This window comes from Pimephales promelas, chromosome 14, assembly GCF_988280905.1.
Source record: "Pimephales promelas chromosome 14, fPimPro1.hap1.1, whole genome shotgun sequence".
NCBI classification, from domain to species: Eukaryota; Metazoa; Chordata; class Actinopteri; order Cypriniformes; family Leuciscidae; genus Pimephales; species Pimephales promelas.
Window position 1 is genome coordinate 12,873,279 of NC_142782.1, and position 17,846 is coordinate 12,891,124.

At 36.2% G+C, this 17,846-nt stretch overlaps 1 protein-coding gene across 2 annotated transcripts in view; it reads left to right on the forward strand.

The window, feature by feature from the left end:
• The first annotated feature begins 3,314 nt into the window (after positions 1 to 3,314).
• The window catches only part of LOC120485984 (protein bicaudal D homolog 2), a 30,192-nt gene continuing 15,660 nt past the window's right edge, over positions 3,315 to 17,846 (forward strand). The window contains exons 1-5 of one of the 2 annotated variants that reach the window (XM_089119440.1): positions 3,315 to 3,405; positions 5,957 to 6,239; positions 11,540 to 11,752; positions 14,217 to 14,369; positions 15,666 to 16,109. In XM_089119440.1, the coding sequence (XP_088975566.1) occupies positions 6,015 to 6,239; positions 11,540 to 11,752; positions 14,217 to 14,369; positions 15,666 to 16,109 (1,035 nt within the window). In that variant the 5' untranslated portion in view covers positions 3,315 to 3,405; positions 5,957 to 6,014. Of the gene's footprint in view, positions 3,478 to 5,956; positions 6,240 to 11,539; positions 11,753 to 14,216; positions 14,370 to 15,665; positions 16,110 to 17,846 lie in introns of both variants that reach the window. The other variant, XM_089119439.1, reaches the window with a different exon arrangement.

The following is a 17,846-nucleotide window of genomic DNA, read 5'->3' on the forward strand; positions in this document are numbered from 1 at the left end:
TAAAACCTAGTATCTATTCCATCGTCTGGTCAATCTTTCAAAACCTGATCCCATGCTTTCATTATAAAAAATCTCAGTCCACATAATCATTGATTCAAACACGAGATTATTGTACTGTGTAATGAGAACATTTGGTTTAATCACCAAAACACAACATATGATCTTCTTAGTTTAAAATAGTACCAAAACGAATAAAAACTGGTAAATAATACACAAATGTATTAAACTGAACGAGAAGAGTTGAAAATCAAAAGTTTGACAGTAAGAGCTTTATGAAAGGTAGTTACTGTGAATGAAACATTTATATAGATGAAACCGTTATTTTGTGTAGTGAAAAGGAAACTTTGTGATTTTGTATATTGTACTAACATAATTGAAAATAAGCTGAAATGTTTGAAAAACTTGGACTTTTGATGGCCTGTTGTGATAATAGTACTCAGAGTTTGGTAAATGTAGACCTTACTTATGAAAAAAACTAAACATGAGTATACTCTCAACCACGAATCAGAGTTCATAAGGTAATGCAGGCTATAACTAAAAGAAAAATCTTTCGTAACTGACTTTGATTGATTATCTGGCTAATTGGTTAGCATGAACATGAGGAGAGATGTGTTTGGCATTTACGGTTTTGAATGTACAGTAGGCTAGGCTATAATAATGACTTAACTACAAATAATAAAAAAAAACAAACAAAAAAAAAAAAACAGTTAGATCCAACAACTGGTTAATCCCCAACAGCCAAACAACCACAATACAGACCCAAACAGTCCCAATAAATACCACAATAGATTGGGACTTTTGGAGAACACTCATAATTCCTTACAATCCCGCCAAAAAATCTGAATATTAAAGGAACACTTTAGCTTATTCACCATATCCCCAAGAGTTAGATAAGTCCATACATACCTTTTTCATCTTCATCTGCGTGCTGTAACTCTGTCTGACACACCCACCACTATAACCTAGCTTAGCACCAAAACTGGATGTAAATGGATACAGCTAGCATACTAATAGACTTGACAAAATTAGGCAAACATTTTTCTATTTACATGTTGTAATTTGCATAGTCACAGAGTGTACAAATAACAAGGTCATATGAGACACAGCCCTCTTTTAACCGTATTGATATAGGTAACTATATATATATACTGTATATATATATATATATATATATATATATATATTTTTTTTTTTTTTTTTTTTTTTTTTTTGATAAACAGTGACTTTGTCCAGTACAGGTAGGCTACTGTGTGTTCATTCTGGTCTCCCCTGTGTATTGTTGCAGTTCTTTACAATAAAACAAACACCCATGACTGTAAACTATGCTTTTATAGTAATTGCCGACTCTATTACTCCAACTCTAAACAAACTCTTACCCTCACCATAGTGCGTCTCAGGTGCTGTGGTAATCACTCCGCCCAAGTAGCAGTGCTTCTGAAAATATAGTTCCCAATATTTAGGCTACGGTTAAAAGAGGGCTGTGTCTCATATGATGTTTGCGTTATTTTGTCACTTATTTGGGATTAGTATGGTAGCTGTATCCATTTATATCCAGTATTTGTGCTAAGCTAGGCTAGCGGTGGGTGCGTCAGACAGAGTTACAGCATGCACGGAGATGGAAAGTCTATGTGGACTAACTCTAACTCTGGGGGATATGGTTAATACGCTAAAGTCCCAAAAAGTCAGAGTGTTCCTTTAAAAAATGCAGAGCAGTTCAAAAGGTCGGGAAAGCATCTGCTTGATAAAGTGGACAAAGTTCAAATTTCAAATTCTCCACAAACTCAATGTGTGGCCACAAAGTTCACACCACAAGACTGAACAATCTGACTTCATTCTGGGGGAAGGCATTTTATTATTATTATTTTTTTTTTTTACCATCCAAAGAGATTAATGATGAGTCAGGTTCTTCAATGCACATCTTATTAAACATAAGAAAGGTAAAAGGTTTATAATCTCACAGAATCTATATAATACGACTCACTTCTGAGTGGACGTCCCCACTGCCAATTTCTGAAAGGTCAAAATGCCAGAGTTTTTTTTTTTTTCAGTGCTGAGATCTTCACACTCAAATCTTCTTGATTTGACTGAAACTTGTGAACACGAAGAAGGAAAACGCAACTGACAAATGTCAGGGCATGGGAAACCCAGATATTATGCCGATAGGCCTATTCTAGGATTATTTATGTAATATGCAGATATTAGGATTCTTTATTGCTTTATTCTGACCTGAAGGAAAATCCTATCAATACTCTATTCTATTGTTTCAATATCAATGAGAACATTTGTTTACGTTTCTAGGAGTGGTTGCTACTGTGTTTTGTGTGATATCAAAGAGTACTTGAAATTGCAAGTTTATATTTGCGTTTTTGACTTTATTTCTTGCAATTCACTTTTTTTCTGGTTTGTGAGAAAAAAAGTCAGAATTGTGAAATAAAAAGTCATACCTTTTTGTTCTGAGGCATACACAAGCTGAAACAACTTCTCAAACAAGAACTCAAATGTAGGGCAAGACCAAGGGGAGCAAGACTTGATTTTGTCCATCTGGAATTGATTGGTTAGATTATTGTGGATTTCTGTTGGTGGATCTCATGTGAGTGACAGGTTGTTCCATCCTCGAGCCAGTGAACACCTCATCACAGAGGTCACTGCAAAGAGAGAGGGGAAGTTATTTTGATTAAAGATTATGAGGTTATTTTTTTATATATGATGTGCACAGAAAAACATTTATAACAGCTAAATAGCTACTGCAATAGGCTATTCCATTAAAAAAAATAATTGAATTGCCCATTTTCATGGTGACAGAGATTGGTGTTGACTGTTTGGTTGTTGCATGAACAATATATGGATAACATCTCCTTTTTTAGATTAAAAAATTAGGCTTACTTCATACACTATTTGGAAACTTGCATTTAGTGTCATTAAACTATTGAATCTGTTTAGCAGTGTGGTCCCATATTGTTCTGAAATGTATAATTTATTGTAAAATGGCTTGTTTATTAGCAGAAACCACATTTTTTGTGGCCTTCTTTGGCAATGCAGTTGGTCAGTTCATTTTATATCAGTTTTATTTTATTGGTAGCCTACTTTATTGTTTGCTTCTTGTGACTACTTATTTTAAGATACCCAACAAGAAAAACTGAGTAATACTCGTTTAAAACTTTCACATGTGTATCATACGTGACAACCGTTTTATAGAGTCACCATAGATTATGGTGACAACTTAATCTTATTTTTATTTTCAGCGGCAGAACCACATCCGCTGTGACATGTTCACTGAAGCTGCTCGAGGAGCGAGAGGCGGAAGTGGACGCGCGTCATTGGCTGTTGAGCTCCTCTTCAGAGTTGTGCTCGTGCTCGTATATTCATTCAAACGGCTGACTTCTGGAGCGCGCGCAAGGAGGAAAGGCTTGATCTTCCTTCAAGCTCAAATTCATGTTTCATCCGCTTACCGCATGATTCTGTAAATCAAACATAAAGGTAAGGTACAATTAAAAGCGACATTCTTATCTTTAGGCTGCTCCAGCTGACAATTTCTCCGAAGCTAACCTTGTAACGTTAGCAAATAAAATATAAGCCGGATGTGTTGACTATAAAGATAACAGTCACTTTAACAAATGGACGGTTGGTCATTTTTAGCAACATTTGCTACTTTTATAATGACAAGGTAAATATTTGGTTACCATTTAACTAAATCGTAAGAACCGTACTATTTTATGTGTTAGCACCGTGGCTAAGTTACCGTAAACTATTCCCAAAACTAGCTAGCAGCTGTCGTTAATGTTTTGAAAATTTACAAAGTCACCTTGTAAAAACCTGAAGGTTTAACGTTAAGTTAGAAACCAACATGTTATTACTAACGGTGAGCTTTTGTAACCAGACAATAACAAACATGAAAGATACTTCCTGAACTGAAAAATGTCAGTAAGCCACCAGAAATTAGCTACCCTTTTTGACACAACCTGAGCTTGAATCCAAAATGCGGCAGTGCTTATGTGAGAAAGCAGGGCTAAAAGGAATAATGTTAACGTTAAACTGTCCGTGTTTCTGATGTTTTGAAACACTCGGTTTACACAGACATATTGGATGATGTTAAAGAGACAGTTCACCCAAAAATGACATTTCCGCCACCATTAAAGTGAATGGTGTTTCAGACTATCATTTATTCTTCTTGTGTGTTCCACAGTAAAAAAAAAAAGTCATGCAGGTTTGGAATTAAATTAAGTTTAGTAAACGATGACGTATTCTCAGTTTTGGGTGAGCTATCCGTTCAGTAATCCATGTCGAACCATCATGTCATTAGATGAACGTATAACATTTACTTGCAGGAGTGAAAGTGTAAAGGTCTTTTAAGCTGCTAGAGTTAATCTCATTGGGCTGAGTCCAGCTGGTCTTAAGGGAAACCACTCTGATAATCTCATAATAATGTTACGTCTGGGGTCTTCGAGCTGTGCAGTTCCGTTTGAAGAAGCTTCATTATGTTAGGACTGATGGTAATCTTAAAGGTACAATGTGCAGGATTTTTGAAGTAAAATATCCAAAACCACTACTAGTAGGCCAATGTTATATGTTTTGATTACTTAAAATATCCCAAATGTTTCCAACTATTTGTAAATCGTGAGAAAATTGCGATTTTTAACTAAGGAAATGGGGCATGTGAGGAGTCACCAGTCAATGTCGTCATATCCACGTTACCCCCGGTTTCCGCCAGGTTTGACCTCGTACGGCAAAAGTAACCATGGCGACGGACATGGACAACTGGGTCGGTTATGCCCGTTATGCATGCTCAACAGCGTGACCGTCCCTAGTAGAGTTTTATTCAAACATTATGGACCATGGCAAGCAGACTTTGAGACAAAAAGAGGACTAAAATGAAGATCAACATCTTTCGAGAGAGCTCCACGTCCGCGACTAACTTCGACTTGACAGAGACGTGAGTGTTGCATGTTACTTGAGCAAACTGGTGAGCAAATCAATGTATTTAAAATTAATCAATGTTATGTAGTTCAACATGATAAAAAGTTAGAATATGATCTGTATGTTATTCTCTAATGTTAATCTAGCTTATTCTCATACAGCCAACAAACAACCTATCTAACAACATTCAACACCACACACAAATGCCGTTTAGTGTGATAGTGAAACTGTTAGAGCAATGTATTCACTCATCCATAAAAGATCCATTAGCTTGACGACAAGATCCATAATTCCGCTTAATGCGGAATATACGTCACTAATATGCCTTTGTTATTTTAAGAGGTTAGCGACCCCTGGTGGCGAAACAATCTTGCATATTGTACATTTTAATAGACATTCGAAATCATGAATGTAAAAGTTTACCCACAAATAATTTAGCTGTCATGATGTTGTTCCAAATGCATTCTACTTTCTTGCATGGCACACAAAAGATGATGTTTAGCAGGGCTGTGTTTCCCAAAGCACGTTAGCCTAAGTTGATTGTAGAAACATTGCCACCAATGGAGGTGGCTGAAGGAGTTTATATGTATAAAGTGATAGGCGTCATTTTCCTGTTGGTAGATTTGGTTTAGCTGAGAGTCAGCTGATGAGAGCTTGACTAATGTAACCTGCCAGAAATGACGATACGCTTAATTTTTGATCAAATAAATGCCGTTTTGTTGAGCATTAGAGACTTCTTGTTCTTTCAAAAATGTACTTACAAAATTTCAATAGTTGTTCTAATTTTATGAGAAAAGGAAAGTACGCAGCATAGCTATAACAATAACAACACAGAGGAACAATATCATAGGAATCGTTTTCTAGACATGTTTTCCCTCAGCTGATGAACGATCAAAACATAAACAGCCATAAAGAATCCACCCGAGTTCAAATGTGTGAGCTCTTTTAAACGCCAGACAACATAACTGCAGAGTGTGGATGATATGTATCTCTACATGTGAATGGCCTTAACTCTAGTCCTTGTTTTCTTGCTGACTTCAAGGATGACGAGACAGGAGTGACGTGTCTGTTCTTGGCCGGAGCGTGAGGTTGGGCAGAGGATGCATGAGGAGGGTGATACAGAGGTGGAAGGGATCGGAGAAGAGGGGCTTCAAGCAGAGGTGGAGAGGCTGACGGCTGAACTCCAGGAGGCCAATGAGGAGAAGTTACAGGCTGCACGGTACGGCCTGGCCGTTCTGGAGGAGAGCGCTGCTCTGAAGACCAAACACAGCCAACTGGAAGAAGAACATGAAGCCCTTAAGATGGAAATGCAACAGCTCAGAGAGGTCAGTCAAGAGAAAGATATATAGAGAAGGAAAGAGTGGCAGAAGCTTGGATTTAGCTATTGAGGAAGTGTAACATGAAACCAGAGCTTTTTCCCCCAGTGCTATTTATGATATCTCTATTAGAACAAACATTATTAGCTGACTTGGAAACCAGGAGAAACATTGTGCTGTGAATGAACTAGTAATAATTTACGTCCACAGACCAGCAACATTCACCATGGATTTAATATAGTAACACTAACTAACCAGTTTGGCTGGAATATTGAAATGCTTTCAAGTACTTCACACATCTTTTTCCAGCACTTCAAAACTCAAATATTATAAAATAAATATATATTTAAATGTTATTTTTAATGTGATGACCAAAACATTATCTGTTCATCCTTCAAAGATGACTCCCATTTATAAACCTGAAAGTTTCAAGATGTAGGAAAACTCTCAAACTTATTTAAAAATATTTTTTTCTTTTAAGAAATAGGAAATTTCTCCCCTCCATTACGGACAGCAAGCCAATTACGCTTAACCTTATAGATTAGAAATTGTATCAGATTTAAAGATTACATGGGCAAAGGAACTTGTGAAATGATTTATTGTATAGGTATGAGGATTTTTTTTTTTTTTAATTCTCTTGGCAGACAATAATTTTCTGCACACATCTTTTGTCTAAACAAAAATAGGGATGGGCAACGATTAATCGCGATTAATCGCATCCAAAATAAAAGTTTGTGTTTACATAATATATATGTGTGTAGTGTGTATAATTAATTTGTATATATAAATACCCACACATGCATGTATATATTTAAGAAAAATCTTTTGTTAATATATCAAATATTTATATATAATATTAATTGTGAATAAATATATATAAAATATTTACATGCACATTTTTCTTAAATATGTACATGTATGTGTGTGTATTTATATATACAAATTAATTATACACACTACACAAACATGTAAACACAAACTTTTATTTTGGATGCGATTAATCGTTGCCCATCCCTATTATTGAAGCAAGTGAACCTGTGTTAAATGTAGTCTGGGTCATGTTTTCTATTACCTTGACTGACTCACCTTGACCTTGAGTGGTTTTGTTTACTTGAGGATGAGCGATGAGGGCATATCACAACAACCTGTTCATGTTTGCATCTGAAAACAGATGAATTTGTTGATTTATATTTACATTTACATTTATTCATTTAGCTGACGCTTTTATCCAAAGCGACTTACAATTGCTATGTCAGAGGTTGCATGCCTCTGGAGCAATTAGGGATTAAGTGTCTTGCTCAGGGACACATTGGTGTCTCACAGTAGATTCGAAGCCGGGTCTCTCACACCAAAGGCATGTGTCTTATCCACTGCGCCATCACCACCCATGGATGGATGGATGGATGTGTGTGTGTGTGTGTGTGTATATATATAGAGAGAGAGAGAGAGAGAGAGAGAGAGAGAGAGAGAGAGAGAGAATTTGATTGGACGGTGGAGACATAAACTTTGCCATGAAACTGTGTTTTTGCTTTCCTTTTAAAAGTTCAAAAGCCTATTCATTTGTTTACTCATGATTCATGACCAACCAGTTCTGAACCATTAAAAAATCATTGAACTTGTGATTTGCTTCTTGAAGGGATTTTGTCCAAGTAACAATCAAGCATTGAGAAGTAATGTCATTTAGCTGTTACAAACCAGCCTGGGGACTTTCTCTTTGCCCTTCTTCTGTTGAATGATCAGATTCAGAATCATGATCCCTGTGTGATTCATATCCTTGTGGTGTTAAAATAGGATGGTTTGCATATGTTTTGTCTGGAGATAGGACACCACTTTCAGTGACCTGTTTTCCCTTTTTGTCAGTATCATTGCTGGATTTGTCATTTCATTTTAGGTTGAAAACTTGGGGATAATTGGTAAATTAGCAACAGCTTTTCCCTGCAGTGATCTGTAAAATCTTACCAAACCAAAACTTGACATTTAAATTGAATGCTAATCACATGACACACAAACTGTTCTTTGGGACCCCATACAGTGGAGGCGACTAACCAGAAGTAGTCAGATATTTATACAAAATTTAATGATGGCAAAATGGAAAATAGTGTAGCTTTGATTCCTCAAGCCAAATAGAGCTTGATCGAGTGGTTTGCACGTTATTCTTTTGATAATAACCATTGAATAATCTGTGAAATAATGAATGATAAAATCTGTCCTATCTTTCTCTAGATTAATGAGCTCCTGTGAAATGTAAGGACTTTACTTCTTGCCAGATTATCAGGTCACATGTATTTATTTAAATTGCCTTGTATCCCCATTTAAAAAAATATTTTTTTCCAAATGTTTTATAGGAAAATGTATAGCTGTTTGAATTTAAGGTGCTTTCTTGAATTTTAAAATTGAGTACATCTATTACGTTCTCATTTTGTTGTGCACTACAATTTTAATAGATCATCTGTTCAGACAGATCAGTCTTTGTGGTCCACTGCCAAAGAAGAAAAAAAATAGGCCTAGGCTGTAAGCCTGGGACGAATTAGTTTTTTTTTTGGCTCTTTGTTAACTGATTTATTACATAAATCTGTGGCCCAAAATCCCTGCGTTTAGTCTTTGACAATTCTACAAATTTGCAGCACATGGACATATGTGCAGGCATTATTGGCTGGCTAACTTCGGCTAATATCGATATGTCACTCATATTTTATATGAAGTCTACATATGTGGTACATTGTTGACTCACTCCCTCTGGTATGAAGATTGGGCTCATGTATTTCTCTCTCTGTGTGTCTGATTAGTAGAGCATGAAATCTGCAAAGTAGGTGAGTGTGGTAGAGTGAGATGACTGAAGTGAACAGATCTGGGTCTAGTGTGATATTCTAGAGATGTAGATGTGGTTCACATTGCAGTTGTCATTTCCTGTGTAGTCCTCTAAGATTCTACTGATCAATACTTTTATTGAATCGTCTTTTTCATTCAATAGTTCATCCACAAATGAAAATTGACTGACCTGCCTCTCCTGTGCTGTTTCAAACCAATATTATTTTCTTGCTCTCTTGAAACACAAATGGCAGAATGTAATGTCCAAGCAGCTCTTTTCCATACAATGAATTAAAAAAATTAGTGTGTTGAAGCTAAATGCCATTGGTTCTTGTGTGTTTGAGAGCTCCTATGAAAGATAAGTTATTATAGTTAACTAATACTAAAACCATAAAAAATGTAAACTGAAATAAAATAAACTTGTGTTATTTCTGGTAGTTGCAACGCTTTTTTTTATTTAGTTCCTGATTTACTATAATAACTTAAACTGAAATAAAAAAATGTATAAAAACTATAGTCGTGATAAACAAATGACAAAATGCACAACAAAATGACTGAAACATTAAAATGATAAAAAAAATCTACCCCCCCCCCCCCCCCAATATTTATAAAATCTAGAAACTCTATAATACAAAAAAAAAAACCTACCAATTTGCAGTTTATATTATTTAGAACTGTCACGATTTCTTGATTAAAGTCGAGTACTCAATTAAATAAAATCCTGAAGTGGGGTTTCCACAGACTAGAATCCATAAACCGCCATATTACACTGTTTTTTTTAAGGCTACCCAATATATTTAAAACCAGTTATCATAATATAGCATAGTGCTAAAGGCTGCGATTCAGTTAAATAAATATGCACTTTTTTTCCACAGAGAAGCACAATGATGTAATTATTTGCATGGTATTACATTACCGCAGGTTTGTTTAGGTTTCCAAAGTTTCCAATAACACTCATTTGGGAATGCAAAAAGTTGGATGCGGTTTGTGTTTCATAGTTGCACTCCATCTCTGCATGCTTTGAGTTTGAGTTGCTAATAACATTAAACTGGGAACGCAATTTGCGTCATTTTACAAGATTTGTAACTTAACTCATTTGTAAATCTACGCCAGCACAGGAGAATACATAAATGTTTCTAAATATCCAAATTGTGGTTCATTGCGATTTCTAAAGTTTAAACGTTGCACTTAAACCGAGTTTGCATGTTTTGATATGCACATATTCTTGCTTAAGAAATTACAGTGGCTGTTGAATTTCTATCGGATAGAAGTGACCAAATATTAAAGATTAAGTGGACATTTAAAATAAATATGGTTTGATGATGCAGGAGGCATCTGTTATAATAATGTTATATTATTACATAAGTTATGTTTATTAGTTTATATCTTTTATTTGTGTATTTCAACAGTGGTGTTCAATAAAACTCATATGATTATTTTGATACTTTATTTGAAACAAATATTATTGCTTGTTGTAATATATTTATATTTTAAGTCATTTTAAAGGCTCTTGTTCATTTGGATCTATTTTTATTACCTCCATTTTTTTGTTTCTCCGTTTACTCGATTAATCGATGGAATAATGGGTAGAATACTTGATTACTAAAATAATCCATAGCTGCAGCCCTACAAATATTGCATGTCTTCAGAACCATGAACCACGTAGGATGTTTTTATGGTGCTTATTTGTTGCTTTAGAGCTTAGTCTTTTAAATCACCTTCTGTTTTTGTTGCATGGAATAGAGCTGCTGAGATATTCCAACATCCCATTTTGTGTTTCAACTTTCACTTAAAGAAATCATTTTGGGGGACATCTTCATTTTATGTCTTTTAAACTGCATGTTCTGCTCCTTCACATAATGTACAGAGGTAAAAAAAATTCCCCTGACTCTGTCAAGTACACTTCACTTCCCCCTCTTCACTCTGCCTTTCATCGTTAATTATAGAGCAGCACAAGCATGTTTTCTCATGTGATTCAAATTAATGTTCAGAGAAAAGTGTGTGGCTGGCTACGCAAAGGCAACCGTACAGTATTGGTTCATCTGGTAACAGTTCAATTCAGTGTAAGACAGTCTGGGGTATGTTTGTTACGGTTTGTCCTAGCACAAAAGCGGCTTTAGCATGAGTTAAACCCATTGTAAGTACACCCTCTGTTTGCCAGTGAAGCTGGAATATTATGTTTCACTTCACCAGCTCTCAATACAGGCCTAAGCAAGTAAACAAATTACTCAAAATAATTGAAGACTAACAACTTCTTAACTTTCAACAGCTCTGAAAAGTGAAAACTCGTTTAAAGAATTTCAGACATTCACGCAAAATAGCAGAAGGCTGTAAATTGTGTCAATGTTGCTGGTTCATTCAGTCAATCAACTAAATCATTTTGTTTCTTCTTTTGTTGGGAACTGGCAAGAACTTTTCTAGTGTAATTCAGAGTCTTGGCTTTGGTGGAGATGAGAGGGTTTGATTAATTTAAATTTTTTGATTGGTGTAAATGTTTATAGGCTCTGGCAGACTCTGTGAGCAGCCATAAGCGTGCAGCTGCAGATGGGGAAAGTCGAGAAGAGAGGCTCCTGCAAGAGTCGGCCACTAAAGAGACGGCCATGGAGATTCGCATGGAGGAGCTGCAGGCGGAGCTTAAACAGGCCCGCGTTATGCTGGCCAATGTCTCTGCTGAAAACGAGAGACTGTCCGTGCTCTGCAACCAGCTGAAGAAGGTACAAACACCATCATCATTCAGAAGGCCAGTTTTACATAAAATGTTCCTAACCACATAGACTCAAGTCCAATAAAACGTTTTTTGACTTTGTTATATAAGCTGTATTATGGGGTTCATGAGCCAAGAGGTTTTATGTGTTATAGCAGCATCATCCATCCATCTTCCTCTTTTTTTGTAGCAGCATCAAACTAATGAAAATTCTAAGCTGAAATGGCACTCATTAATGTAACCTCTGCTTGCATGCTAGCTGATCAAAGTAAAAGTAGAAATATGATTCCTTGTTTTCATGAGGCCTGATCATGTGACACAAAACCGTATTGAGTTTCAAAGTCAGCTTGAAGTGAAGAGAGTCCATACAGTGAACTAACAGAGTTATTGTACAATACAATATGCTCGTCACATCTATAAGTAATAGATGTATAAATGTCATGCATATTTAAAGGTATTAATGCACTGCATTAATTTGGTCAATTTATTTTAGACACTGGGCCAAAACCTTTTTTATAATATATATATATATATATATATATATAATTTTGTAATTCCAAGAAACAAAAAATATATCATTTATATATGTATACACTCGCATATATATATTTATTATGTGTATGTGTGTAAAATTTAAAGTCGGCATGAAATCAAATTTGACAAATCTTCTTTTTATATGTAATGTTGTAGTGTTTATTATAAATGATTTATCTGTGCACTTCATTATTTTTTTAAAAATTCATGCACACTTATAATCTTTAATCAAATACATTACCCTTCCCTCCCCCACCGAAACGACCCCTCTTCTATTTCGGTCACATGGAATGGCGAAAGGGTGCGACTGAGTCCGATGAGGGTGTGGCTATCGGTGACGAAATCAAGCCCTTTTTTTCTCATTTCAGAAGCCGTTTCACTCGGATTAAACAAGGAAAAAATGATAATCTCAACTTCAGTTTCATGCCGACTTTAAAGGAGAAGGCCTAGTTCACTTTAAAATGAAAATTAGCCCATGATTTATTCACCCTTAAGCCATCCTAGATGTACATGACATTTGTCTTTCAGACGAATATTTGGAAGGGTCATGAATAGTAATGAGTTCTGATCTGATTGGATGTTTCACTTCACACACTCTGACTGAAATACAATTGTGCAAAATAATCATTTGTCAGTTTTCAAAAATTAAAACATTTAAAAAAATTGACTAATTTTAGATGCCTAACATTGTGGTGTGGAATGCGACGTTAGCTAGAAGGATCGAGTGAGCTAACATTATCTGAGCAACTAAACTAACGTAGTTGGCCCATGACATGTTGTTGATGAAATAGTCGAAAATAAAATTCCCTTTTGTCAAATAATTTACACGTGTACAGTTTTATTTTGTAGATTTATATGGCAACACAGACAAGAAATATTGACCTTAACGTAAATACTTTGTCATACTATTTAGATATATATGCTCATTACTTGGAGTTTGCAATTGTTACTGTACTAGAATCTTGCTCTGGATCTAAATAACACAGTGTAATTATAGTTAACTAAATCACTAGTTACCGCTTGCGGAATTGGAGTTGGAATTCCCCCCTTCTTCAGTATGAGATGCTGAGAGAAGTCTGCTTGATATTGTCCCAGGTTAGAAAATAAGTCCAAGGTGAAATGGGCAAATGAAATGAAATGGGTGAAATAAACTGTTGCGTATCTAATTATAGATAAACGTCAACCACGGCTGTTGACGTTTCTTTTCTGTGGGAAGGCTATGAAAAGTCCTCGCATCCCCTGCACAGTCTGGACCATAACATTTGTTTCCATGATCTGCCATTTTCCCTATGATCCTCGCTTGTTCCTTCACCTGCGGAACTTCCGATGATTCTGCGCTGTTCTGCCTGGCATTGAACGTGGGCTGGCATATGCACATTGCACATAGTAATGATCCCGACTGTTGCGTCACAGTCTGAGTTATGTGGAGATTTAAATGAGGAGAAAACGATGTTTGAGACTCACTGTATGTCATGTCCATGTACTGAACTCTTATTATTTAACTATGCCAAGATAAATTCAATTTCAAATTATAGGGCACCTTTAAGAGTGTGGAAAAATATTGACTTTTAATAATGGTGTTTTTTCAGTCAAAATAAATTAATTTTAGCTAATAAGCAAGCACTTCAAAGATTAAAATGAATATAAATTCTAAAGAAAATTTTGATGTTAATGGCAGTTCAATTACAGTATGGAAAAGTGCATCTAGGACATTGTGCTAAACTTCACATTTTTTGTTCAAAGTAAGGTTTGGAATTAAACCTAAGGTAAGGTTTGCAAATCATGACAGAAATTTAAATTGAGTAAGCCATCGTTTAAAATAATTTGTATTGATTGGATTTACAGCTGCAACATTTTATGAAGCTACCACCATGTAATTGCTGTGCAGATCTAATAACTACTTTTCGGTCTATTCTGAATTCTGTGGACCTGCTTTCTAGGAGTACGAGTGTTTGGAGGTGGAGAGGACCCGTGCGAGAGAGGAGATAAAGGAGTACAAGACAAGAGAGGTGCAGCTGCTTCAGGATAACAGTGAGCTGGAAGAGGAGAACATCTCCCTGCAGAAACAAGTCTCAGTGCTTAAGGAGAACCAGGTGTGTGAGAAAATGGGTGGGAGGTGTTGCTGCAGATCTGGAGAAGGCTCATATTTAAGTTTTTGTAATTGTTTTCTGTATTGAATAGCCAGCTGGTTCCCATAAATAAGACCAAGTAATCTTCTAATACAATTTTACATGCAATGTTAAGCCCTTACTTTTAGTGTTTGCTGAACATAAGTCTCTCCTTGTGGAATGTGCTTCACTAGAGAGATGTCTTATGACTTTGAATGTGTTTCTTGCAGCTGCTGTCACTGCAGTACAAACACTTCTGTTCTAGTCTCAGCTGATTTTTGACAATGCCTTCCTTCTGAGGGAACACACAAGAGAAAGGTTTTATTCACTTCCTGCATAAATATTCAGACACAGGAATTTTCCCTATTGGACTAAAAGCCGAGTTGTGTTCTCATCGTATGCAAAGTTATGGGTTTGACACTGCAGCTCGACTCTGAATGCTAACAATTGAACCCATCTGATGTTAAATTGGTCAAAATTTGAAGGTTTTATGTAAGTGTGATTTTAATGTAAATGTGAAGACACAATACGGACCAAATCCAGTGTTAAAATAGCCCAACAGTGGCTATGATGTCACAAAGAGGATACAGAGCTGGGTTCCTGATTTTCCCCTAGTAAAATGTATTGATTGTAATTTGTCATCAAACTTTGTAATATTTGTTATCTGACCTGAACCATAAAGACAGGCTAACAAGTTATCCCTGTGTTTTGGGGGCAGGGTGCTGCATGGGAAGTAGACAAGCGACATTAAGTGTATGACTTCTAGTAACCTTATTCAAAATAGTTTTAGTTAGCAATAACAACACTGCCAAAGACAAAAAGCAACTACTATTAAAAAACATTTTCAGTAATTGACATAAACCTAAAATATAAATATTACAGGAAAAACAAACTTATTTTAGTTAGTTGTTTTGGCAAAGTTTCTAATTTCCTTTTAGGCACTAAAATTGCTAAAACTGAAAAAAAAAAAAAATATATATATATATATATATATATATATATATATATATATATATATATATATATATATATATATATATATAAACAAATGACAAAATTACCAAACTAAAATTAACACAGAAAATAAAAAGTTAAAAATATTGAAAAATTTATAAATGCTTTAATAGCATGTAAATGACACTGGTCTTCATGTTCAGATCTCTAACAGGCAGGTTTGGTTAAATAAAAAATAACTTTCTTTTTATCCAAGCAAGTTAATGAATGTGTTATACTATTACAACTAGACAGACTAACCCTAAACATTAACATTTGTTTCCACAGGTGGAGTTTGAGTCAGTGAAGTTGGAGTTGACCCATAAAGACGAGGAGCTGGAGCTGATGAGGGCACAGCTGGAAGAGGCCGAGCGTCTGAGGGAGATTGCAGAGCGCCAGCTGGATGAGGCACTCGAGGCCCTGAAAGAGGAGAGGGAGCAGAAGAACAGCCTCAGACGAGAACTCACCGCCCTTACCCTCAACCCCTTCGACTCTATTGGCCACTTAGAGCTACAGCTGGATGACAGCCGGGATGGAGAGAAGGACAGAGAGGGGGAGGAGGAGGAGATGGACAGTGGGTATAATAACTCTAAAGGGATGGAGAGAAACAGGTGCTCCACACCCAGAAACAGTGATGTGTTCCTCAGACCTCAGGCTCCTGGGCTGGTGTCCGACCTTCTGAGTGAGCTGCATCTGTCCGACAGCCAGAAACTCAAGCAGCAACTGCTGCAGGTGAGGAAACCTGTTTACACCCTTCTTGCTCCTTCCTCATTTCTTGAGCTGTGGCAGAATTTTTCATTCAGAGGTTCATCGCTGGAGTTAACCACTTAATCAATTTGTTCTGGAACAAGTATTAGATTATTAAAACCAAAGATTTCCCATTTGATATACCCCAAATAAATTATATCTCATGTTTAACCACTATCTACATAAGAGCCAGTGGCAAATTTCCGAAGGACCATCCGATACGATGTGTTTTCTGCGGGTTCATGAGCACTGAACGGCCGCTGATGGAGGTCTTCAACCCTACTCTTAGAGGCTCCCTGCCCTGCAGAGTTTATATAAAACCTGCTTCAGTCTGTGATTTTCAAGCGATCCTGAAGAGCTTGACTTGCTGGTTTAGGTGTCTTTGATTAGGGTTGGAGTAAAACTCTGCAGGACGGTGGGCCTCCAGGAGCAGGGTTGAAGACCTATGCTCTAAACGGAGTGTAAAATAGGCACTATGATTAGATATCAGACATGAGCAGGTGTGTAAAGTAACGAATTACAAATACTCACGTTACTGTAATTAAGTAGTTTTTTTCCGAAATTGTACTTTTTTGAGTAAGTTTAAAATTGTGTAATTTTACTTGAGTACATTTTTAGTGATGTATCGGTACTTTTTCTCCGCTATTTTCCTTCTTTTTGTGGCCGTTACTCGTTACATGCTTGTTTTAATTTTATTTTTATCCATCAACGTGATTGGATCGAGTCATCGGTCTCGTGACTGTCATCAATTAAAATTAAGCATAGAAAACTTTAACCGCCTATTCCTGCTGTTAACTCGTGACTGCTGTGGAAGTGCATTCACCAATTCAATCCAGATATCAGCGTCTTCCTCTAAAATGCTAAGGTAGCCTACATTTCACATTTTTGCTTAATGTGATATTTATATAGGCTGGCCTGTCAACAGGGCCTAACATTTGGTCTGAGGTTGGGGGAATTGCGAGACGAGTTCATAATGCGGTGAATTCCCGCTCCCATTTACTTCACAATCACATTATAGAGAGACGCGCGTCAACCTCTATGCACTGCCGCTTCTCGCGCTCGCCATGCCGCCAGATTCAGAATCAGTGCACCATGTCGTTAACTTGAACTGCATTACTTAATAAGAAATCAGCACAGCTTGTTAATAAACAGCGTTTTTTGATTGATCCATTATATGATGCGTCTTTATTTGGCAAGTGCACTTCCGCAAAAACATTTTTCATGCTGAACTTTTTTTTTTTTTTTTTTTTTGTGGATGCTGCTGATAAAACGGCTTCGCCGAGACTTCAGAGACAAAGTATTTTTGTTTCTTTTTTAAAAGTTTCCTGGATATAACTTCCCTATTTAATGCACAATTTTCCTTACAAATTATATCATCAGCATTACAATGTGAGTTGTAGCCGTGTAAAATGTAATTACATTTTATGGCATATTAAATTAATCCCTTAAAAAAATGGGATGATGCCACCCTTCTAGAACAATGCATTTACGTTTAAATTGTAACATATTTAATAGCATGGAATAAAAGTGTGTAATAAGTGTTAGCTCACTATCTTAGCCTTTTTCAGTGCATTAGTTGAGGTAATATGATAATATTAGTAGGGATCGACCGATATGGATTTTTTAGTGCCGATACCGATACCGATTTTTTTCCCATCAGCCTTAGCCGATGACCGATACGGGCTGCCGATTTTCTTGAGCCGATATTTGGAGCCGATACAT